Source organism: Lepisma saccharinum, chromosome 6 (genome assembly GCF_977018435.1).
Source record: "Lepisma saccharinum chromosome 6, izLepSacc3.1, whole genome shotgun sequence".
In the NCBI taxonomy this organism is placed as follows: Eukaryota; Metazoa; Arthropoda; class Insecta; order Zygentoma; family Lepismatidae; genus Lepisma; species Lepisma saccharinum.
Window position 1 is genome coordinate 2,184,565 of NC_139234.1, and position 26,258 is coordinate 2,210,822.

General features: G+C 39.0%; 1 protein-coding gene across 3 annotated transcripts in view; it reads right to left on the minus strand.

The window, feature by feature from the left end:
• Positions 1-26,258, minus strand: part of tay (tay bridge kinase) — a 624,643-nt gene that overhangs the window by 18,137 nt on the left and 580,248 nt on the right. For 2 of the 3 annotated variants that reach the window (XM_083123369.1, XM_083123367.1), the window contains 4 exons: positions 13,522-13,621; positions 8,589-8,757; positions 6,422-6,562; positions 4,866-5,176 (listed from right to left, as the gene is read on the minus strand). In XM_083123369.1, the coding sequence (XP_082979495.1) occupies positions 4,866-5,176; positions 6,422-6,562; positions 8,589-8,757; positions 13,522-13,621 (721 nt within the window). The remainder of the gene's footprint in view (positions 1-4,865; positions 5,177-6,421; positions 6,563-8,588; positions 8,758-13,521; positions 13,622-26,258) is intronic. The other variant, XM_083123368.1, reaches the window with a different exon arrangement.

Genomic DNA, 26,258 nt, shown 5'->3' on the forward strand with positions numbered 1-26,258 from the left:
ATTGGAAATCACAGAATATTTTCAAATGGAAAGGGGTATGTATGACACATCAATTTAGGCTAGAATCGTCCCACAAACAACAATCCGAACTCATTTTGGACCTATCAACATTCGTGGAAGAGATAGGGTGTGATACGTTTGACTGCAAAAAATGAGATTTTTCTGAAAGAGACACGTGGACGGAGGAATATCACATGTTGCAATGGGTGTTGGTGCGGAAACTGCAATAAATGGGGATGTGACCATCATGGCAGCCATCTTGGATTCCGCCATATTGGATATCACAGAACATTTTCAAATGGAAAGGGGTATGTATGACATATCAATTTAGGTTAGAATCGTCCCACAAACGACAATCCGAACTCATTTTGGACCTATCGCCAGTCGTGGAAAAGATAGGGTGTGCTACGTTTGACTGCAAAAAATGAGATTTGTCTGAAAGAATTGTTACTGTATTACTGTGGCTAACTGTACACTGCAAATTACAGAGAGCATGAATAAGAAAACATGACATTGACTTACAGAATGCTTCAAAGCAAGTGCTCGAACTGTTTCCCGTCCACTGTCTGACAATATGCCAACCGATTGTAAAAACTGCAAAGTGCACGTTGTAGCAGCATATCCCGAGAAAGTCCTCTTCTTTCCTCCACAATGCTATTCCGTAGATTATTCAGTGAGTGTGATTTGGTGCGATACACTTTGTCCTACATGTGCCGCCATAGAAAGTAATCCAGGGATGATAGATCGGGAGATCTTGCAGGCCATTCGATCATACCTCGACTTCCAATCCATCGTTGTGGAAAGTTTTGTCGAACATCCCGTCCATAGTGTGGCGGTGCTCCATCCTGTTGGAACCGAACACGATTAAAGTCCTGTTTGGCACTTGGGTGGCAGGGACAATCTCTTCACGAAGCATTGTCAAATACTTCTCACCTGTCAGATTGCCGTCAATGAAGAAAGGGCCAAGGGTGATGCCTCGCATCATTCCTAGCCAAACATTCAGTTTCTGTGGATATTGGGTATGATGTTCCATCATCCAATGCGGGTTTTCATCGCTCCAATAGTGCCAGTTATGTCGGTTTACCTGCCCGTTTAACATACTGTAAATGTCGGTTCATCAGATAATACAATGTCATTGACGTGAATACTATCGTTATCGATATTTTGCATCATTAGTTCGCGAAGTTCAATACGGCGATCAAAGTCATCTTCCGTCAGTTCGTGCACTAAACTCACTTTGTAGGGTTTAAACTTACTGCGCATTAAAATTCGTTGCACTGAACTCTGGGAAATGTCCAGCGTGTTGGCAACGCTGGTTGTCGATGTATGCGGATTTTCCACAGAAGATTGTAACACATCCAAAGAAACTGCTTCGTTGCTACACGATTTCAGCCTTCCTGATCGCACACGGTCTTTAACACATCCACTTGCTGCAAAACGTCGAATGGTTTTTTCGAAGATTGACTTCGAGATTGGGTTACGTTCAGGGAATGTAGCATTAAATAACTGTCACACCTTGGTATACGATCGCTTGCGATCTCCATAGCCACGCATCATTAATAACTTAATACGTTCTCGTTCACTGAGCTCCATCTTCACCACTGACACGGACACAAATCTCCTTCCGTTGGCACAACACTCACCAACATGAGCGACATGCAGAACGTTCGCAAGGATGATAACAAATGCAACTGACCTTCGAGGAAGTTGACTACAATTTACAAGGGATGTGTACAGGTAGAGTCCATATTCAGACGAACACTGTTATTGCTGCCCTTGGAAGGGAAAGAAAAACAAATACCTACCTGATGCTCTTAATTCGTCGAATCAGATTGTTAGTTACAAAAGAGTATGTTATTCTGTTGTAAACAAGGATTGTTTGGACTGGCATTATTTAATTCGGTAATTAGTGATATTATGTTGTTTTCAACATACTATCAAAACAACCCGGGAAATGCACTAGAGCCAGGAAGGGAAGAAACGAAGAGAAGTAGAAGTCAGGGCCTCGAATTAAGGTACCATTCCGGCATTTGCCTGGGGATACTGAGGAAAACAGATTTCCCGATCTATCACCAATGGATTACTTTATGGGGGCACATGAAGGACAAAGTGTATCGCACCAAACCACACTCACTGAATAATCTACGGAATAGCATTGTGGAGGAAAGAAGAGGACTTTCTCGGGATATGCTGCTACAACGTGCACTTTGCAGTTTTTACAATCAGTTGGCATATTGTCAGACAGTCGACGGGAAACAGTTCGAGCACTGGCTTTGAAGCATTCTGTAAGTCAATGTCATGTTTTCTTATTCATGCTCTCTGTAATTTGCAGTGTACAGTTAGCCACAGTAATACAGTAACAATTCTTTCAGACAAATCTCATTTTTTGCAGTCAAACGTAGCACACCCTATCTTTTCCACGACTGGCGATAGGTCCAAAATGAGTTCGGATTGTCGTTTGTGGGACGATTCTAACCTAAATTGATCTGTCATACATACCCCTTTCCATTTGAAAATGTTCTGTGATATCCAATATGGCGGAATCCAAGATGGCTGCCATGATGATCACATCCCCATTTATTGCAGTTTCCGCACCAACACCCATTGCAACATGTGATATTCTTCCGTCCACGCGTCTCTTTCAGAAAAATCTCATTTTTTGCAGTCAAACGTATCACACCCTATCTCTTCCACGAATGTCGATAGGTCCAAAATGAGTTCGGATTGTTGTTTGTGGGACGATTCTAGCCTAAATTGATGTGTCATACATACCCCTTTCCATTTGAAAATATTCTGTGATATCCAATATGGCGGAATCCAAGATGGCTGCCATGATGGCCACACCCCCATTCAATGCAGTTTCCACGCCAATATCCACTTGCAACATGTGATATTTCTCCGTCCACGCGTCTCGTTATTACTGGCCTGTCCCGATACTTTTGACTAACCCTGTATATATATATATATATATATATATATATATATATATATATATATATATATATATATATATATATATATATATGTTGCCACATATGCAGAGGTTCTGTAGCAGCGCAATCAAATTAAAAATCGTTAAGAAAAAATGTGGCCGCGGTGGCTCAGTCGGTAAAGCGTCTGACTACCATGCTCAAGGTCCCGGGTTCGATCCCCGGCCGGTTCAAATCCGGGAACTTTTCTAACGGTGGAAGCGGCCCCGGCGCCCACCCAGCGTCGAATAACATGGGTACTTGGGGGAAACCCTGGGGGGTAAAGGCGGTCAGGGGCGTGATGCTGATCACATCACCTCCACTCACGACCGGATCAAGAAAATGTGGGGCGTTACCCCCACACCCCCTATACGCCTTCATGGCGAGGTGCTATGCACAGGGGAGAACTTTACTTTACTTTTTTTTACTTTTAAGAAAAAATGGTCACTGTTATGCTATAATTACAATACACGCTAAAAATCGCCAACTCAACTACATTTTCGGGAACGAGCCAGATGATAGTGACAATCAAGAGACAATACATGGCACTCAGTGGCCGAGCATCTCAAGCGATCAACTTTCGATCTCACAAGTTCCCAGATCAAGTCCTGGCCTGGGCATGAGTGTTCTTTGCGAGTGTTTCTTCATCAATTTCATATTATCATCACTGCTAATAGTTAGGGGCATGCATATTTAGTTTTTGACAAAATAACGAAATTTGAAAAAACACATTGTAGTGTTAATTTTTCATGTTTTTGAAAGGTGTGAGTTGCATTTTGTGACCATGTTTTGTAAGGAAATAATGCGAAATGAACTGAAAAAAGCGAAATTAACTCTTCAACATGAAATTCAGGGTTTATTCACCGATGCAACACCTTCCGAGGTCTGAATTATCCTGAGAGTTATGCAATTCCCAGAAAATTTATTAATACTGCTGTTAATATTGGAGAAGCAAAAATGGACTCCTTTACACAGAAATAAACTTAATACTCTGATAACTACATAAATGTGCTATTAGAAGTGAAATGTTAATTCTGTGGAATAAGTGCAGTTTTTAAATGAAATTTAGGATTACATTCACAATTTTAAAACCAAAATGTCTTTTCATATACCACTTTTCATCCAATTTTTCACCGCTATAACACCGATATTTTACTTCATTTACAGCCTTTGAACCCGAAATTGACTCAGTTTTTGTACCGAAATTTTGCTTTTTTATTTACCAAAATTATGTGCCTCTACTAATAGTCAAAAAGTGGCAGAAATGTGATGCCAAATGGTAAAAATAGAAAAACAGTAAGTTGTTTCCAATTAGTCCTAAGAATGGCCATTTCCTTCTGACTGCACATGTCGTCTTCTCGAAAATGATGCTGTATTGCATTACATAAATTATATAAGTACAGTAATTATTATATTGGTTTTGTTTTAGTTCTTGAAACCTTGCCAAATTTATTTTTAAAAATAAAGAATTGTGGTTTCACTTTTCTCAACAACATAACCTTTATAATTACTATTATATATAAGTAATATTAAATTAACAGTAATTTAATATTATACAGTTAAATTCCTCCACCTGTGCCTGTAATCAAGTGTTTTTAGGTGGCAGCATGTTACTGTAGTTGCAGTTGAGATTAGCTTGTCTGTCCAGAAAATGGACTCTTTCTCAGAACATTGCCATTGTTCTTCACAACAAGGTGCATTTTTGAAAAGTCTTTGCAAGACACTCCCAGATAAGACAAGCAAGCTTGAGCTTACAGTTTGCCATTATACACTTTCAGCAAGCTAACTGCGTCGCTTTAATACAGATTAATCTGGTCTGGGCTGTAATCACAATACTATAATAGAGGAAAAAGCTAAATACTAACATGAGAGAAAAACAAAAAAGCAAATACTCACACTTGCTTGACTGGAATAACGATTCAGGAGCAAAAGGATTAGGATTGGCAGTGGGGGGCGGTAGGGGCAGTGGCCCCGAGCTAGTCAAAGGATTTGTCCCAGCCGATGGTGGCAGGGGAGGTGCGAACATGCCGTGGGGCGGCGGCGCGGGGGGACCAGGGGGTGGTGCACCAGATAGTTGGTACGCTGGGTGGTGGGATGCAGGATGCAGAGGATGACCGGCCCCTAGCGTCACAGGCGGAGGCGTGGGCCGTGGGACGTTCGGTGCAGGCGACAACCGTGGTCCCGCAGCTACCAAAGGACCACTGGAACTGAAAAGGAGATTCAAATTAATAATGGACAGCCACTCTAAAACAGAATGAAGGTTAATAATAATACAAAAAAGTTAAGAAACAATCAACGTTATATTCTATGGATATATAGGTTATGAAATTGCAGATACCAATGAGAGTACCGATAAAAAAATAATAATAATAATAATAAATAACATGGCTGCTTCCTTCACCTCCTTATTCCCATATTAGTAGGGATGCAGTGGCATGAAATCTTGGCCGATACCAATAAAGTTTTGATATAAAATTTACTGATACCCATTCTACCGATCTGGTATAAAATGCTAAATGGTTTATTGAACTCCTTAATAAATATACGTTACTGGATGAACCGAGCTTTTGCAAGTGGAAGAAGTTGTATATTTAGACATTCACTTAAAATAAAGTACAGAATGGAGATGATATGTTTACATTCATAAAATTCAGTATAATTATCTGTATTTTACCAACAACCAATATACATATATCAGCTGATAGAGTACCAATTAACCTGTCCCATTCCTAATATATAGTCACGATTCCCATGGAGTTACAGTAACAATAGTTCGTAATATTTTGCTTTAATATTAAAAAAGACAATAGTAAAATTGTGTAAAAGCCCAATCAAATAATATTTTTAAATTTCTTTTCCAAGCATCAACCAAATTTCCTCACAAGATAACAAACCAGTCCTTCAACATCCTATACGAGGTGGATGAGAACATTATCAGCTGTCCTGTAATGGCATAGCCCTCGCATTTACAACCATGCCATGGAGGAAACTGCATATTTAGAGTAGGTGTGGCAACACATAATGTCTCAGATTCTCGCTTTTTTTGGTGCCGTTAGCAGCATGCAAGACTTTGGGACACGGAACTAAATGACATCAGCAAAACTTGCTGATTCATTGTTCTTTCCAGTTGAAAAGGTGGCCAGTACAAATGAAAATGGTGGTTTCCTGAATGTGTCCCATTTTGCAGAAATAACAGGGACACACAGCTAGACTCAAAACTATTTTGATATCCAAAAACGTAAGTCACGTCTTGTCAAGATAACAAGGCTGGCTGGCAAGAAGCTGCTTGTTGCAGCACTTGTGCTTCTACCTGGCTCTCCAGACCGGTGTTATTGCTTTCAAGTTGGGTCAAAATTGAAATTTTGACGACTGATCCTTGGATCTCTCATACCACACAAAGGAGCTACGCAGGAGCCTTACGGTACAATTGCTGTAGTAAATAGAGCACTCACCTTCCCCAAACAGGAGCCTTGGTGAAGGGAAGACTAGAGACAGCGCTGCTGAAAGGGGAGGTGGTTGTGGTGACAGCAGTTGGCGGTGCTGCTGTGCTCACTGGTGTGATGCTCCCACGGCTAAGACTGCTTACGTTACTGCTGCAGAGTTAGGAAAAAACAAAAAGAAAAAAACATGCATCAGTATCAATACACAGTTTTCATGTTTCGATTAGCACTACAAGCACCTACACTTAAATGTATTAGAACCATGGTGGTGCAGTCCACATGGCATTCAATTGCTGTACGGAAGACTCGCAAGATGGCCACATCCAACCTCTGATCAATGGCTACTTGCAGGGAGGTGAAGGCAGTTGGAGCATGGTCCTGATCACATCACCTTCAATATGGCATCCACACTAATAGCCAAAAGTGACAGAAAAGCGACACTAAATAACAAAATGTCATTATATTGCACCAAAATATGTGATTTGTTTTGGAGTAATGAACTGTGCGCTGAAGGTTTAATTTTTGTAACATTTTGTGTCATATTTCTCCTATTTATAAAATAATAACAACTGAAGAGATGAAAGTGAATAAGTCGATGCAAACGTAAGAAATGACCCTTACCTATTGTTTTAAGTGAAAGAAGAAGACCACTCTTCTGGCCTGTCATACCAGAACTTCTAGATTTTCAATTTGGTGATGGTCTACCTTTGTGTTTTGTTACTTTATCAATTATTTAATAATATTTTATTCTAATCAACACATTAAACCTAAAGAGGTCATATATGTAAGGTAAATAAACAAACACGTTCTTTTACCATCTCTTTTGGCTAATCGGAGTGAGACTGAAGATTAGATTAAAGGGAATATACATTGGGTCACCCATTCCCCAGCCTGCACTTGAGCCCAGACTCAAAATATTCAGTGGGACACCAGTTCTTCTGGCAGAAATAAACACTATTGCAGATGTTCTCGTTCATTTTAATCAAATTTCAGAACAGTTACTACAAGTACACTCATCTTTTGCATGTTGCTTCATATTGTTCTCTGTTCAAATTGTATTATATTTTCTGAGCTAATGCAGTCTGTAGCAATCATTCACATGTATTGTCTGCAAGTAGCAGATGATTTTGATGGAGCAAACCAGCCTCTCAGTGTTTTCAATGCCATAACAGACTTCACAAGTTTCACCCAAGGACTTAATTAACAGCTAATCGTCACAATTCATTTAATGCATTAAACTCGTGCAACTGTTGGAATTCACACTCCCGGAAAAAAAATAGGTCATGTAAAACATGCTCGTAACAAACGTACATACAAGGCATAAGTCATGGCAACTAATTTTTTTCTCAAGCATAGATGAGGATAATACCACAATATGATCTTATGTCCTGGAGAACATGGCACCCATAGTATGTGGACACGTCACTAGGTGGCAGTGTGATCTAGAGTAATTGCAGTGGGCCAGTGTTAATTCAGTGGTTAGTTGGTTGGGGGGCGGGGGGCAGAGAATGCCACATGCAGCTGGTGCAAGTGTGAAACAATGCAAATACAGTTCTCGTTGTAAAATCAGCGAGGATGCGAAGCAACCAGAGATCAGCATCGATCAGGATACCTGCGAGTGTGAGGACACATAGTGAGGCGCATGGTATTGAAGTGCCTCCCACTCCTTGGCAGCAGGTTGCTGAAGCTACTACTTTCACCTCTTTTGTTACTGTAATGCTAATGTATCCCTTCTGACTAATTACAAACACATGTAGCACGACCACTTTCATTTATGGAAGTTTCCTCACCTTCCTATCCCACACCTGGTACACATGATCTGCATTGTTCATACATTCCAAGTACCATACACTGCCCCTTTCCATTTGTAACTTCGAATTTTTGCACCAGTCCCACATTCATGCAACAAAGGAAGAAAAAAATAAATTGCCATGATTTCGTATGAAGATTAAAATTTTCTTTCTATTTTCTTTAATAGCAATCCATAACTTTGTTAATCACTGTTACAATGTACATAAATGACTAAAAGGAAATGATAATTCCACCACTCGCTACAGTTACAATTACTAAATTATAGAACTGCTAGTTGTAACAGAAAACACTGATCTGAATAACTAGAAATTTGTCATTCTTTGATTTATCATAAGATCCGCTGAAGAAAAAACTTGGTTTTGTGTACCTATAACTCTCTCTCTCCCTTGTTGGGCTGTGGCCTCGTGGCGAATGACTGCGGCCGACGATGGGTGTTATGACTATATCCCGATGGCTGGCAGTGGTGGTTGTTGCAATCACAGCAGAAGCAGTTGTAACCGTTGGGCCTGTTGTCGTCGTAGGGATTGGAGCAGAACCTAGAAAATAATTAAAGTGTTGGTTGAATATTAAAAAGCCATTGTATTCTTTAGTTAATTTAGTATCCCTTTTCTACCATCTTCGTGAAGTGTTCATGTCATAAGAAGACTCCTCCAAGCCAAATACATTAAGTTATCATTGCCTCACATACACTCCTCACAAAAAGTTTGGAATTTTGTTACACTAGGCACAACAAGGTTTGAATATTATTATGTTTGGCAATAGGTGAAAAGACAGGAACGTCCGCCATACAAATACCATGTGCTGTTGCATTCCAAGGCCATGTCTATCACCTATTGTCTAATTTAACAATATTCCAAACTTTTCGTGAGGAGTGTGTATATATAAATCCTTTAAAAAATAAAATTAAAAAATACAATGCTTATAAACGAAATTCTAGTATATTGAGATATAAAAATTGAAGAAAATCCACCAGCACAATATTCTACATTAAATGTGCTCTCTTCTAGTAAAATGGACTTCAATTAGTTCTAGTTAAACGAGAACCTGGCCAAGCCAAAGCTAAAGAAAACGCAATATAAATAAATCACAATTAATTTGAAAAATAGAAAACCACGCCAAGTATAATTTGAACACTGAACCTCAGGCGTTATAGCATGAACAAGAATGTAATGGACATGCCATAAAAGGCCAGTTCAGGGTGTCCAGTCTACAAGAAACAAAAATTAATAGTTTAACAGCTTATTTATTTATTCCTTGTTTTGGATGGCGAAGTTAAGGCACAAGCCTTTTCTTCAACTTAACCATCTCTACTTTACTTTTTATAAATTGATTTTTATAGCTAACTGTGTGTTAAATATAAAAAAACTAAGAACATTAAGATACCTAAAAAAGAAAAACACAAGAAAAAATAAGAGAGAAAGATGCAAAAAAAAACATAAAAAATAAAAACAAAAATACACACACACTAAGTAAAAAAAATACACGTAAAACATAAACACACACGCAACAAACATAATCAAATTACAGAAAAAGTCTGTGGGTGTTGGTCCTACAAGTTTACACGAAGGTTTAATACTATTTCCCTGTTTTCAGTACTGGTAAGTTGACTCCAGAAGATGATTTGTTAATTTTGATTTGAATTGGCCGAGAGAAGACGAGTTTCTTATGCCGTTGGGGAGGTCATTCCACGCTCTGGTAGCAGTGACCGTTAAGGAATTTCCATACAACGTTGTCTTATAAAATTTGCTTACAGTTTTCCGATACAAATACCATTTTTTTTCATACCGTCAGAATGCACATGCACTGTTTCCAATAGGGGGTACTCTCAGTGCCAGCAGCCATGCAGAAGCTTTAATCGCCTAGGGGTTTATCGAGAATTTTTCATTTTGGGAGTTTCACTGCAGAGCCAAGGAGACCATACATTGGGCCTTTGTCAACAATTTGAGGAGGATGTTAGGATGGTGTGGATAAATCACCAACACTTCCATAACATCATTTCTGACAAGAAAATAAACTTCAAGGAATCGACAATGTTCCCACCTATGTATGCCTGTGTGAAATAGGAAGTTTACTTTTCATGTCGGGCAAGCAAACCAAGAGCAAAATTTCCGATATTTGGCCCCTACAACCCCAGATATTACTCATCCTGATTTCTTTCCGTGAGAATTTGTAAAATGTCAAATGTTCATAACACCAGTATGTGATCTTCCTGATTTAAGATGCATTTGTGATGCCTAAAATGGTGTCCCACACATGGAAAGAAATTGAATACAGAACAGACATCGAGGAATATTAAGTATTAAAAAAGCTGGAGTTACTGTATTGATAGAAGAAAGCTGTAAGGAAATATCTTAATGCACTTTCAAGTTGTTGATTTTTGTTTATTACATTTGTAAACCAGACATCCTCTATTTTACATAAAGATATAATTAAACAATAATTCATCATCATACACAATTGTTGATAATCTGTCAATTTTACAATTAAGACTAGAATTACATGTATAATTAGAAAAATACACTCCTCACGAAAAGTTTGGTACATTCCTGCATTAGGCATAACAAGTTTGCAATATTATCATCTTAGGCAATAGGTGATAGGCACGGTGGCATTTGTCAGCAAAAAGTCGAGATGTCCACCAGACACATACCATGTGATGTTGCGTTCCAAGGCAGTGTCTATCACCTACTGTCTAATATAATAATATTCCAAACTTTTTGTGAGGAGTGTATACTTATTTATTTAGAGATGTTAAGCTGCAACAAGTTTTTAACACATCTCAATAAATACCTTAATTACACACATTGTGTGATGCTCCTTTGCAACAATGACTTCAACAACACAAATTTGAACAAGGTATCCATAACAACAAGAAAAATTAGTGAGGAACTCGATCATGGGTTTCAAAACGAAAATGCTAAATTATTTGGAAATGTCACCCATAAACGTGTACTAGCTGCTGTAATATGTGTAAGTAACTTTCATAATATTTTATTAGTGAAATATAGGAACAATAAATTAGGCTACTTTTGTGACAGAATAAGCTAGATTATGTTAGAAAGTGGTATGCACAATGGATAACTTTACAATAACGAATTTAACAGAAAGTCCTATTTGTTCGGAGATTAAAAATTTGCCATATTCACTAAATTGCATTTTAACAAGTTTTGAGATGGAAAAATGCACTTTTTCTCAGGATGGTATGCTTTAGTTATAGAAACCAACAATCCATGGCACATTAGGTGGACCAAATACACGTTGTGTGCTGTTCGCACTTTATGCACATGTTAGCCCACGATTGAAGCTCTCTGACTGCACAGAGAGAGAAAACAACTAAAAGGCATTTAAGCACTCATTGTTACAGAAACATTGAGCTTTTACATATCAATGAAAGGTTTCGGAGTTTTACTGCCTGCAGCAAAGCTTTAGTGTAACAGCTTGACATAAAAACAATAACTTTTGCATCAAAATTATTTCCACATGCAAGACAATGCAGGAACTAGAACATTATTGGGCCCTAAGCGACCTCTATTATGCGAAACTATAATCAACACGCTTTAAAGCAGCATTGTGTTCAAGCTTGGAACGGCACATAAACGTGGGAATGGCAACTGAAAATCTTTCTGTTAAGCAAGGAACGAAGCACAATGCTCCATATGCACACACATTTACTACCGACAGCATTGTTTTTCTTGAAAGAGTTTGGTCTGTTTTGCTGGCACAGAGGTTAGTATGAACGAGAAAATTCCATTTTTGGGGTACTAACGACATTCGGAAATTAGGACAACAATTCACTGGTGAAAAGCTAATAGGAAAACAAAATGACTCACATAAAATATTGAGATTAGTAAAGGCTTTCTTTCACATTCAGGGGAGAAAAGAATGATTACAAATTATTTGTCATGCTTAACAGATAGGAAATGAACTTTTCACAGATTAAAAATGCTCCTCACCTACTAACAGATAACAGAAGCACTATAACTGCTCTTCACTGTTGACACACAAGAGGAGTAAAACGTTCCTTACCTGTTAACGGACAAGGGAAGTGGTAAACCTACTCTAACTGTAAATAGATGCAGGAAGACGTAAAAACTGTTCCTCACATGTTAATAGATAGGAGAAAGACTAGAAATGCTCCTCACCTCTAAATAGATAAGAGGAGAGAAATGTTCATCTGTCAATAGATAAAGAGAGGAAGTGGTATAGAAATGCTCATGCGTTAATGCATATGAGAAGGAGTAGAAATTTTCCTCACTAGTCAATAGATAAGTAATAGATGTGAGAAGGAATAGAATTGTTCATCTCTTGTCAATAGGTAAGAAATAGGTAAAAGGAGTAGAAATACTAATCACCTGTCAATAGATAACGGAAGGAGTAGAAATGTTCATCTCTTGTCAATAGGTAAGTAATGGATAAAACCAGCAGAGAAACTCCTCACCTGTTAATAGATAAGAGAAGGAGTAGAAATACTCCTCCCCTGTCAATAGATAAGGGAAGGAGTAGAAATACTCCTCTCCTGCCAATATTCAAGGTAAGGAGTAGAAATACTCCTCGCCTGTCAATAGTTAAGGGAAGGAGTAGAAATACTCCTCATCTGTCAATAGTTAAGGGAAGGAGTAGAAATACTCCTCGCCTGCCAATAGTTAAGGGAAGGAGTAGAAATACTCCTCGCCTGCCAATAGTTAAGGGAATGAGTAGAAATACTCCTCTCCAGACAATAGATAGGAGAATGAGTAGAAATACTCCTCACCTGTCAATAGAAAAGGGAAGTAGAAGAAATACTCCTCATCTGTCAATAGTTAAGGGAAGGAGTAGAAATACTCCTCATCTGTCAATAGTTAAGGGAAGGAGTAGAAATACTCCTCGCCTGCCAATAGTTAAGGGAAGGAGTAGAAATACTCCTCATCTGTCAATAGTTAAGAGAAGGAGTAGAAATACTCGTCATCTGTCAATAGTTGAGGGAAGGAGTAGAAATACTCCTTTCCTGCCAATAGTTAAGGTAAGGAGTAGAAATACTCCTCGCCTGTCAATAGTTAAGGAAAGGACTAGAAATACTCTTCGCCTGTCAATAGTTAAGGGACGGAGTAGAAATACTCCTCATCTGTCAATAGTTAAGGGAAGGAGTAGAAATACTCCTCGCCTGCCAATAGTTAAGGTATCATGCTCTTAGCCATTGATAGATAAGAAAAAGATGATGTTCGCAATTGGTGAATATCGAGAAGTGTTTCGAACATGGGCATGCACGCTGTATAAGGCAATACTTTGTACCATGTGGTTTTGTTTTCATAAGTGTACCTTACCTGCAGTTGCTGGTGTACTAGATGCGGGAACCACAGGCACACCAACTGATGCAGGATGCTGCTTGGGAGGAATTACTGAGCAAGGCGATCTTGTAGGTCTCTGGAATGATACAACAGCTAGTTTTAATATCTGGTATATTTTTCCTAGAAAACAGTTGAAAATACATTAATGACGGTTTGGCAACAAGCCTTCTCCTGACACATAATTTCAATTAAGAGCAACTATTCATCATACAAATAATAGATTGCAGTTTTACAATGAGGGTTGATTGAACAGTAAGCATCATTAAAATTACAAGATATCCAACACGATATACTTAGAGGGATATGGGGATAATCTACAAATTTGATACATACGAGGGGGTGCTGAAAAGTTCGTAGCCCAACCCAGAAGGAGTGCACGTGGAATGATGAAACTTTACAGTTTTAAAGAACATATCTTGGTATGTACACATGCAAATTTTCATATTAATAACGGGATTGGTATTGTGGTTTTCAGGCCCCGGAAGTGATCATGTGTGCCCAGCCAGCGATTTTCACAAACATCGAGATCAGAGCCGTCATCAAATTTTTGTTCCACCAAGGAAAGTCGTCAAAGCAAATTCATGAGGAAATCAGTGGAACACTACGGAACTATCCTCCATCATATGCAGTTGTAAAGAAGTGGTGGCACATTTTAAACGTGGCGATTTTTCAACAGATGATGCTCCACGCGCAGGAAGATCAAAAACGGTGACTGTCCCCAAAATCATGGATGAAATTCATGACCTTATTCTTGAAAATCGCAGAATCTCAGCAAAACGTGTGGCAGAGATTATGGGCATTTCTTGGGAACGCGTTGGTACCATAATTCATAATGACTTGGACATGCGCAAGCTCTCGGCAAAATGGGTTCCCAAAAATCTGTCAGCAGATCAAAAGCGTGAAAGAGTGAGGACATCAAGGGAAGTCATTGCACATTTTGAACGCAATGCCGACCAATTTCTGTCACGAATATTAACCATGGATGAAACATGGTTCTACCACTACGATCCTGAAACGAAACAACAGTCCATGGAGTGGCGGCACTCAGGTTCCCCTTGCCCCAAGAAGTTCAAGATGCAGAAGTCGGCTGGGAAAGTGTTTGCAACATTCTTCTGGGATAAGGATGGAGTCGTACTCATAGACTACCTGCCCAAGGGTCAGACATTTAATGCAGAGTATTACTCTGAATTACTCACAACATTGAAAGACAAATTGAAAGTGCAACGGCGCGGAAAAATGAAGAATGGAATTCTGTTCCTGCAGGACAATGCCCCTGTCCATCGAGCACTGCAAACACAACTGACATTGCATGATCTAGGGTTTCAATGTCTAGATCATCCCCCTTATTCCTCAGATCTAGCTCCGTCAGACTATTTCCTATTCCCCAAACTCAAACAACACTTGAAAGGACGCCATTTTGGATCTGATAAGGAGGTGATTAGTGCTACGGAACAGTGGTGTGTGGAACAGCCTTCACAATTTTTTTTCACTGGTCTGCAAAAATTGGAGCACCATGCAAGGAAGTGTATTGCACTTCGGGGGGAGTATGTAGAATAACTGTAAAATTTCATCATTCCATGTGCACTCCTTCTGGGTTGGGCTACGAACTTTTCAGCACCCCCTCGTATTAACAACGAAACCTGGCGTTTTGAAGTGATTGGGGATGGTGCACGGAAAGCTTGCATTCCTATACATTTGTTTTGTTCAGTTAATGTAGCATTTTTACTTTTGGGTGGAGGGGGTTAATTGCGATTACCAGAAGGTCGAAATAAACGCACTGATGTCCAAGTATCGCAATCACGACGATGAGGATGTTTAGATTGAAACTCTCAAAGAATTCATGCCCAGGCCAGGATTCGACCCAGGAGAGCCAGTGGAAGCCGGGGAACTGTTTAAATTCACTATCTAATGTGTGTGTATCGTTAAGGCATTTTGCACTTTTAATAGTATCAATTGCATACCTAAGTGATGTGTCAAAAAAATGCATACAGCACACAAGACATAGGAAAATAGAGCAATTGCTACTTTTTTTTTAAAAAAAAAAAACTAGCCACAAACACTATCCCTTTACGATCATATCCCCCTGCCTTCCCAGAGAAATTTCTGGGCATGCCACTGACCTGGGGTACTGACAAAGCAACCCATACACATTAGACACACAGACAGACACAAGAAAACTGTGGTTCGAGTGAACACAGCACCTTAAGACAAATTCAGGAAAGTAAAGTTAAATTTTATTAGTACAAATTATATAAACACAAAAGTGTATTACATGAAAAGTAATATGAAACAATAAAACCTAAAGCATAACAGACTACCAGTGTCGAATTAAAGAAAATATAGAGGGAGGGAAACTTGAGAATTTGTAAACAATCAAGATGCAATACGTGATGTAAGCTTGTTAAGGATTTTCAGCGTGCTCCTCAATAAATACCCAACAACGGTAATTGTCTCCCGACTGTGAAAAGGCAGATGGCCGATGTGATGTACTTTTGCACCCACCCACCAGATTTTGATTCAGATTCAAAATTACAATTTTATTGATAGTTTTATTTCTACATTGGTGGGAAACAGTCCATCACCCAGGTACTTCTATTCTAATTGTAGCTTCCAAAGTTGCAAATTTTTGAAGACTAAGTACAGATAGTGAAAAATGGAGGTATGCTAAAGAAGAAAAAATCAGAAAAGATAGCAAGCATGCACCACTCAAACACACAAAACGGATAATATCCTCCTTTCTTTGTGTGCGTTTTGGATATTATTCTCATAGAGCGACCACAAGGGGAAAAAAACCTTGGACGAAAAGTCGCCGCGCAGCTTTCCCTTCAGCTCGGCCCATAAGGAAGCATGGTTCCCCCTCCCCTCCTCGCGGGAGTACAGTGCACAGGAGTCGCGGGTCTGCGCAGGTTTCTTTGCTTGTGGTTCCACTATAGTAAAGTATATTAGAAAAAATTCTCACTGGTGGGAGGAATCTTCCCGATACCCCCAAGTTTTTGCGCCCTGGGCATAACCCACATTAACTCTTTTGGCACACATACACATCTTTTATGTCTGTCGGCTATGTGGCCGAAAGAGTTAAGTGGTCGACTTTCTATCTCGTCCCTGAAGTCCTGGCGTTTGGATGTGTGTACTGCATCTTCATCTAATCATCACACATTCTCATCGTCGCGATTATAAAAAAATGGAAGGAAAGCTACAAAAAATACAGATACATCTTTCACGTTCGTGAACAAATTCACGCCGAATCCTGATTGAGTAATTTTTCTCTGGTCGCCAGAACTTCGTTAGCCCGACGTTGACAGAGTTGGGGGAGGGGGATATGAAAACTGTTGCAAGAGTAGATTAACAACCTAAATGCTTCAAGACGGAAAAGTTGTAATGAAAACACCACCGGCTTCTTCAGAGCACTCCATCTCAAGAATCTTTAATGCAGTTAAGATTCGACTTTGGAAAGTGGCGCGTGGGAGGGGAGAGAGGGGGATTGGCGGGTTCATTCCACCCCAAGAAGTACATATCAATTCAACCCCTTGACTTTTCATTAATTAGAACCCTTCTTTCTTTCTTTTTAGCTTTCAAGACGATTTTCCCTTCCCTCAAAACACGCTCTTTGATATTACCAAGACTTAAAACATGTCAGGCTGGAACTCAAGGAGAAAGTGAAGGAAGGGGGAAGGGAGGAAAAAAGTCTCTTGCAGCTTCCTTATACTTTTTTCACGAAGTGGAAATGAAGAAAGAGCGAAAAAGCAAAAAAGAAAAAAAAATGGATCAGTTAGCAAGCCGGTCATATAATCTTTTACTGCGCCTTGTAATCATTCGAGATGGCTTGAAAAGTTGGAAAAACTCATACATAATGAACTAGCCTCCTTCTTCGCTAATCTCTCCCGAGCAGAGACTCCCCTACCACCGACTCCCCCTCCCCTCGGTTCGCTCCAACAGAAAGTAGTTTTAAGAGGCAGAGTCTGCTTGCCGAGTCTTCACTAATTAAAGCCCAGTTTTCCACTTCGTTTCCTATGGGGTTCGCGATTAAAATTAATTACTTGTGCCAGCAGCCCAGAGATTAGGAATATGCACTTGTGTTAATTAATAAAAACACTAATTGGATTCTTACGCAAACTACTTTTATCGCGTGGGTCTAATATTACAGGCAAGGGACGAAAGGCGGGGGAATTAAAAAAAAGGGACCTTCACAGGGGAAAAAAATAGCTTGCCACATTCGATTAATTACATGCTACTTGCTTGCTGCAAGTACAAATTACACCCTCTTTCTCTGAAAAACTCAGTTTCCCCTTCTGTCTATATATTTTTGCATCCAGATCCTCTATGTTTAAACTGCGCTGTAGAGCATGTCAAAAACTGATGTGGCTTTTTACGCTTTGCTCCACACTACCAAATTACCCAACACGGTGGTGGCGCCTCAACGTTCAAGCCAGAACAACGTTCAAATAAACCAAAATCTTCATGTCAAATCATGCTTCGGTGATTGCTCGACTTTTGTTAATTATTCACAAACCGCTGCCACAGATTTTTTTACGCATTTGCGATTTGCATACATAATACAGTAAATATTCTGTTCATAACCACAGTCATGCTGATTGGCAGAGTGCAATATTAGCCAATATGAAGCAACATTTACTTTTGTATGCATCATCGCAATCTTATCACTTGCCCATGTATTACACAAAATGAAGCTTAATGCGCGAAGTTATTTATTTTTATTCCCAAGCCATTGAAGCAATAATCTGAAAAGAATATTGTTGTTAAACACCACTGAATCTGTCACACGAACAACATTGTAACCAACAAAAAAACAAATCTTGACATGCACCTCTATTAAGGTTTAGTGTAGTGCGGGAGCGAAAGTGGCGTAGTCGCCACCACTGCTTCAAGGGTAACAGAGGACCAGGTCCTGACGGGTCACTGGTGTCTGATTTATACATTTTCTGATTTGAAATGAAAAGGTTATGGAAATTATTTCCAATAAGTTCGTATTTATTTCTTATTCACACACTTTTGAACTGGCAATCCTGGAGCGAGTTAACAGATGCAGATCTGCGTCCATACTTGTACCTTTAATGGGCAACCCTTTCAGACTTAATTCACGGTATTTTAGTATTGCAGGAACCTCACCAGAAGGTATGGATAGTTCCTTCCTAAAAAGGTTGACCTGAGTTACTAGCCTTACGGCAATGAGATAAGTAGGCGGAAAAGCTTGCAATTTGGTCTCCTTTATACAAGAAAGCTGTTGACAAAATGTCTAGGAAACCTGATCAATATTTACACATATCTATGGTTTTACATAATTGTATCATGCAGTTTTGGCTTTTACACAACTTCTACATAAAATATTTAAACTTGAAATTGACATACCTTCTCAAAATATTTTTTCTAATGTTGAATGAAATTACGAAATAGTTAATTTTGATATCCAAAGTCACAGCAAATTTCTTCCGGACGATTCGATTTTTGTGCATGGCACAAATTAATGTACACAGATGCTACATTACCAGTTTAAAATGTGATAAGTCCAGAAGTGACAAGAGAGACACAATATCACACGAACAATTCGACAATCGGCCATACTGCTTTCTCTCACACGTTGTTCTTCCAAATGGATAAATTTCACGGTGCAAAAAATGCAGCCATCTGTTAAAACTAATATCACTACCATATAATTATTTCTGAATTACACAGTATCATACATAAACATAACCCATTTATATAGTTTATTTGAAGACGTGTGAGTAACACAATTATGTCATATTTGGAAATAGAGAGAGAAGATTGCAAACTCGCGATATTCATTCAATACATTTTGCGACAAACACACTAGCCTTTCTAGCTTAATGAAGTGTTTACATAATCAATCTTGCTTGACAAGTGAGGTGGCGTACATAAACTGATGGATAAAAGGCTTCATCTTTTGTCAATACAAGCCTTTGAGCTTTAAATATGAAGATAGCACACAGCGTGAACCAGTCTCTTAACGGTTGCATGCAATCCCGTTTGAGAGAAATCCACATCAAAGAGTGGCTGCCTGTCATGTGCAGAGAGAAAGAAGATAATTTATCATGCAATAATGGGTAGTGATTTCACCTGGATTGTTTGCAAAGACAAGTCTTTTCACTTCCATACTCAACTGGAACTTGTTTAATGCGTTAAAGGGGAGGGGGGAGGCAAGATTTCAGATCCTTAAATTTTCACCTCCAGAAATAATCGGATAGAGATTTTATCAGTCCATTTCTCGGATAGTTGTTTCGATCTTTTAATACTTGTTTAAAGTGTAGCCAGAACCTGCCAAAGAGCGTTTATCAGTGGCACAATTTCGTCACCAATAACTCCAGGTTGAAACTCGAATCCTGCTGACGTATTTTGTTTTGCTCTTGCCACCAGTTGGCGTGGCAAGCGATTAAATCAATCCAAATGAAGATTCGGGGTGGCTCCAGACAAGTAACAGGTGGGGTTCATCCGCCAAATTTTCGTGACGTAGATAGGAGGACTTCACAAATTTGCGAAACAGCAGTTAGAACAGAATGGCCTTTATTTTCAATTTACCTTTCCAATTAAAATTCAACGGTGTTTAGATATATGTTAGTAATTAATTACAAGAATAATAAAATTCATTTATAAGAAGTGACATCACGTAATCGCGTTCGTTCAATACGCCCATCTATATAAGTCCATCTTGATGAAACACTTCTATAACTCTCATGCATAAAGCGTAAGATTAAAAAATGCTCGAAAGACCGTGCAGATAAGCTTTCTTCGTGAAATGAATTACTGATGAGCAAAATTAATTTTAGATTAGTTACTCCTATTTTTTTAACTAATTTATGTCACTTTTATACCTGTTGGGTTAATCGAGTAGACTTGGATGTTAACCTACGACCTCTGACATACCGCGACACTCTAACCACATTGCCACGAGTTATTGTGTGATAACTAAAAAGAACTAGTATGATGAATTTTGAAGTACTTGTTTTTAGTTTTTCTTTCTCGTAAATTTAGTTCATCCCGATGGGGCATGAAAATAAGTATATGTCAAAGTACTGAACGAATCACATTCCTACATCCGAGTATGAATCACACGATCATAGCGTATACAGACACATTCATCAATATAAAATTACTGGCAAGTTAAAGAACGAACAGAATATGCACAATTGTTGAACGATCCTCACTCACGCTAAAAACTGCACCGTATTTTAGGAAAAGAATTAAAACAGTTTAGTAACAACTGGTAATTTCATGCCTACTACTTTAATATCTGAACAATCTTAACATGGTTTCTGCCTATACACATTCCCACGATGCTATGACTACATGACTAATATTTGATGGTAAACGTCAGTACTAGTAAAGATCTCACAATGATAGGCTGAATGTCACGACGTAGTACAGCCCACTTGTATTTATTTTCATTGAGCGTTTCCCTTCACTGCCTTCGGAGTGCTTGTATTGCCACTACACACACTAAGGTTGTTGTTCTTCCGAAAGAAAACGAACTCTCCAGTTGCAACATTGGAAACCATTAAAACATTGAGTCAAGAAAGGCAGGGAGCACGTTATTTGCAGAAGCAAATTGCACACCGAGCAAGAACGCAGCGCAATGTTTGAACAGTGAAGTATACGGATATGGCGAAGTGTTGCCATCCGGGCGTTGTTCCACAGATGCAGCAACACAAAAGGACGTCACCGTGGCACAAGATTAGCCAATGTCGATGCAACGTTGTGGGATCATGAGGATGATTAAATGTCGGGAATATTTTAGTTATCTTCATACGAACATGAGGGGTTGTTGATTCATATTTTGGTTATTTAGTTGCGTCTATGGATTAACAAAGGACTTTTCGTGAACTTTTTGTCTGCTCAAAATAACTTGCGTAAAGGTTTGGGTGGGATGGGTATCCCTGATTCGAAATGAGCTCCTTCTGGGATGAAAATGGGAATTGTACGCCGAATTCCTGCGACCCTGCGGTAGTGTGAGATTCATGATTATCACGAAGCAAATTATTCATGACCATATTTCTTCTATTTCTTTTAGCCAAAGAGATATTTAAGAATTGTAAGAAAACGTCAGCAAGCAGCTGACAACCTCTGGACGTAAGAGCCCATTGCTTAAATACACGTACGATGCAAAAATTAACGAAAATAGTCGTGGACAAATTGCAGAGCAATACTTCTGTATCCCACTGTAACTATCTAACTTTCTAGCCTTCTTAAACTCCAAGGTTCATGGCTGCAGCAACACGGGCCTTCCATCTGTCCCTATCTTGAGCAAGATCTATATACTCTTTTCCATTCCTACCGATTTCCTTTAGGTCCATCTCAACGTTGTCCCTCCATCTTCGTCTTGGCCTTCCTATAGGTCTCTTACCATCAGGTTTCCCAACAAGAATCATGTAAACTCCTCTTTCCTCTCCCGTTCGTGCCACATGGCCTGCCCACCTAAGTCTTCTTGATTTAATGATTCTAATAATATCTGGACCTGAATACAAATTATGTAGTTTTAAATTATGTAACCTTCTCCACACACCTGTCTCCTCATCCCTTTTAGGTCCAAATATTTTCCTAAGGATCTAATTTTCAAATACTCTCAATTTATGTTCCTCTTTCGATGTAAGGGACCAAGCTTCACACCCATATAATACTACAGGCAATATTACTGTTTTGTATATTTTAACTTTTAGTTTCTTAGATATTTAACGAGAAAACAAAAGTTTATGAAGAGAGAAGTAACATGCATTTCCTGAATTAAGCCTACTTTTTATTTCCTCTTTAATATAATTTTAATTTGTTAATATTACTCTTAAGTATTTGAATTTGGAAACTGGTTCAAACGAGTTGTTATCAATAATTAGAGTTTGATTATTACCTAACACTTGGTTTCGGCCTGTAAGCATATATTTAGTTTTCTCTTTGCTAACTTCCAAATCTATCTCTTTAGCAGTTTTGAAAAATATTTTAGCATTATTCTTAATTGTATTTATATCATCCCCTAATAAGTCTACATCATCTGCATATGCTAACAACTGAGTCATCCCACTGTACAAAAAGTTATATACCTTAAAAATTTTAATTTTATTTTGCGTCGTTTTATGCCAGTTCTGGTCAATCGCGACAATGAGAATGACTAGTGATTAGACAAAAGAAAGATAAAAACACAAATTGCAATACCTAAGTTGAAACCGAAACCAAAACCACAACTAGAGTCTTGAACCTTCGGCCGTCAGCCACTCAACCAATAACTTCTAAAATACCCCCGTCGTATAGCCGCGGCAGCTGACACTATAACCGGATGTATTTTTAAATCCAAAGCCAACGAGTTCTGTTCATTTTTGCGTACGAGATTGGAGGCGATCTTTATATTTGTACGGTGGCGGACACTTCAGGTGGTTTGCGTCGTTGACTATATGGATCTCTATCAGCATTTTCACAGTTCGTATATGCTGCAATGTAAACGCCACGTTTTCGGGTAGAAAGCCAGCCGAGCAACTTCAGTCGTCAGCCGTTCGATCAGCGGATTCTAGCAAATGCCAGGCGTTCGACTCCTTTCAGGTTACCTCAACTGGCTGTAGTCAAATCCTTTCATCGCTACTAGGGTTATCCATACGAACAAAGCACTTTGAGATCTCTCGAGAAACTTTCTTTCAATCCTTGCCAAGGTGGTATTTATTTTAGTGCATTTTATTAATTTTTTGTAGGTTTGGCTCTCGTTGCGGTCATCTCACGTAAATTGAAACATTTCACTCGCTATTATGTCACTTTAGCACTTCACGTGTCGAAAGAAGGATGGCTTGGAGGACGGGGACAAGTAACCTTGAGTAGGCCAATCACAAAGCATGTCTTTTGGGACAAACTGCCTCAAGTCAAAGCGACTTTGTTCTATGTAGTCGAGCGATCTGTTCTCGCCTCCTGTAGCAGGGATGCACTGCTTTCAAAGTTGTGCGTTATACAGCGTATACTGAAACCCTTGTATGTTGAATTGCATCTTCTGCAAATGTGCTGTATAAAGAAAGCAATTGCCGGTGTACTAATTGAGGCGAGCGTACAGGGAATGTGAAGGTAGGGCACTGCACATTCACGATCTCGGTCATACTGGAAATTGCAATGCCTTCAGACCCATCGAAAGAACCGTTTTATGCACAAATGTTATCACGTGGGGATCACCTGGAATCGAAACCCTTATAAGCAGTTTATTTCACGAGAAGAAAGCTTATCTGCTATCATTTTTAGAGCATTTTTAATCATACATTTTATGGGTGAAAGTTTCACAAGTGGCATCAAGATAGTCAAAAATAATAATAAAAAATTGCAAATATATGAATTTCCTGTGTACCCACCAACATCTAGACCCAGAAATTAATGCCCTACCCCCTAGGGCCACTACACCACACGTCCTATTTTTCCAGGACATATTTTTTTTTTACGTAACAAAAAAAGGTCGAATTTTTACAAATCCTTAAAATAAATAAAATAAAACGTTCAAAATAAAAAAGCCTAGCAGGATTCGGAACTCGTACAGTGGGACGTTAATTTGTTTTTTGCATTCTATGTGTCGTTAAGAAATATTTTTAAAGTATTCTGGTGCAGAGACTGTCAGGAGCTTGTTTGACGTTTTGTTTCAATTCTTCAAACTCTTGGTGATGGACAATTTGCTTGGTAATCCTTATGCATCCCACTGTACCTGCATTCCTGTTGATTTGGCATTCTTTTTTGTTGTGGTTTTATATTTACATCAGAAAGTTTTAATAAAAAGCTACGATAAAGCATAAACAAACAAGGTGAGGTAGAAATGTGATGTAGGTATGTTTAACTAATTTAAGTTTTTGTTGATTTTTTTAAAAAACTAAGATATCCTCTTTTTTCACATCACAAAATATGGTAACCTTTTTAAAAATCGAAAGCTGAATGCGCACACTGATGAAGATTGATAAAATATGGCGTTTTCCTCTCTCGAACTGCATGCTGACAAGTTTTTTCCCCGTCAGAAGTGACAAGTGTTGCATCAGAGAGAGAGAGAGAGGTGTTTTGAAGACGAGCTACTCACACCATCTTCACTGAACAACGAAGGCACAAGCAGCTAGTGAACTCGCAAATAGTACAGATAAAGCTGGGGTATTGTCCCCACCATAGAATGTGGGCGCAAAAGCGGGGCGTACGAGTAAAGATGGTGTGTTGATTGAGTCCAGTCAAGTGTACGTGGGCTTCGGAAGGTGTTGATAGCCTCGATAGGAGAGCTAACTTGGTACACACGCGCGCTCACACACACACAGAGCGAAACTTATGTACACGAAGCCCTCCGCACTCGAGGTAATGCGAACGGCTTCAGCCTCAAGCACCAGGATGATGTCAGATCGTTTCATTTTGACACTTACCAAGAGATAAACAGAAGCTGTTAAACTAGCTCACTGAGTGGAAAGCAAACACCAGCCTCTCGGCACAGCACTTCGCTCGGCCAAAGAGATGTGTTGAGTAGAGTGACGAAGCAAGCCATCCATGTTTGTGTTAATTAGCGTTCGAGATAATGCGGCACGTTGGCAGCCATCTTGCAAAATTTCCCGAGAAATCTTGAATAGTCTGTGACGAAGGTTTTAGCAAAGATCAGATGGCGCTGACGGTTCGACTTGAAAGTAAAAACACAGGCCAACACTTTCGTAACATTTTTTTAGGTAAATTAATTGTACCTTACCACACATCGAATTCGCTGTTGGAAACTACAGTCACTCCAGTGTCAAGGATGACTGGACTGGTTAACATAACACCGTCGTATAAATAATGTAACGTGTGCAAAATATAAAACAAAGAAACAAAAATAATAGGATCACTACATTGCAGCTTTCAATGCTTGAATCATTGTACAACACGTGCACAGTATATATAGTCCTTAACTTGTAATGGTGACAGCACTCCGTGTGAGGAAACCGTGGTTGAGTTAGGAAGTTATATTAAAAGTTGTAACCTACGAATACATTGCGGTAGGCAGTATGAGAAGCAGTGGCGCAAACTCTTGACAAATATTGCGTGGGCTGAACTCGAGAAATTTGTTTTATAATTTTATGCAATAATATATGCCATAAGTAGGTCGAGGAATTGCTCAAACGCCTTTTTTCCCCTTGGCCAGAAAATATAGGCTTTTACGTTTAAAAACAGTTTTAGGTCATTTCTGACATGAATATATTAATTTTACAGTGGTTGTTTTGCCTATATTTAGCCGTTAAGTGCCTTTTCGCAAATGGCTACATTTTGATTGCCTAATCCGGGAAAATGATGACAACTCTGTCGTTCATTATCACTTCTACGGTCATTTTTCGGTGCTTTTCCCCTGCAATTTTGAGAATTATTGTGCCAATATATTCCCATCCTGGTTATAAGCCCTTATCCTACCTATTTTCTTAATAATTATGTGGCCACCAATAGTGTAAATATAGGGCACGGAAAAGTATCTATCATATTGGAGATATCAAAATGTTTTATAATAATTTGTTACAAGTCAGTAATCAAGTTGTGAGAATTCTTTAAATATATAATGACGAAACATTTTGTTTTCTTAAGCGCGGGACCGTATTTTTAAAATAAAATTGGCAAATTTTTGGGTGGGCTCCAGCCCCAAAGGCTCATATAAGTTGGTGCCACTAATGAGAAGGGAGATACTGAAGTTTTAGTCGTTAGAATGAATATGATACAGAGAATATTCGCAAGTCGCTTGTGCCAGA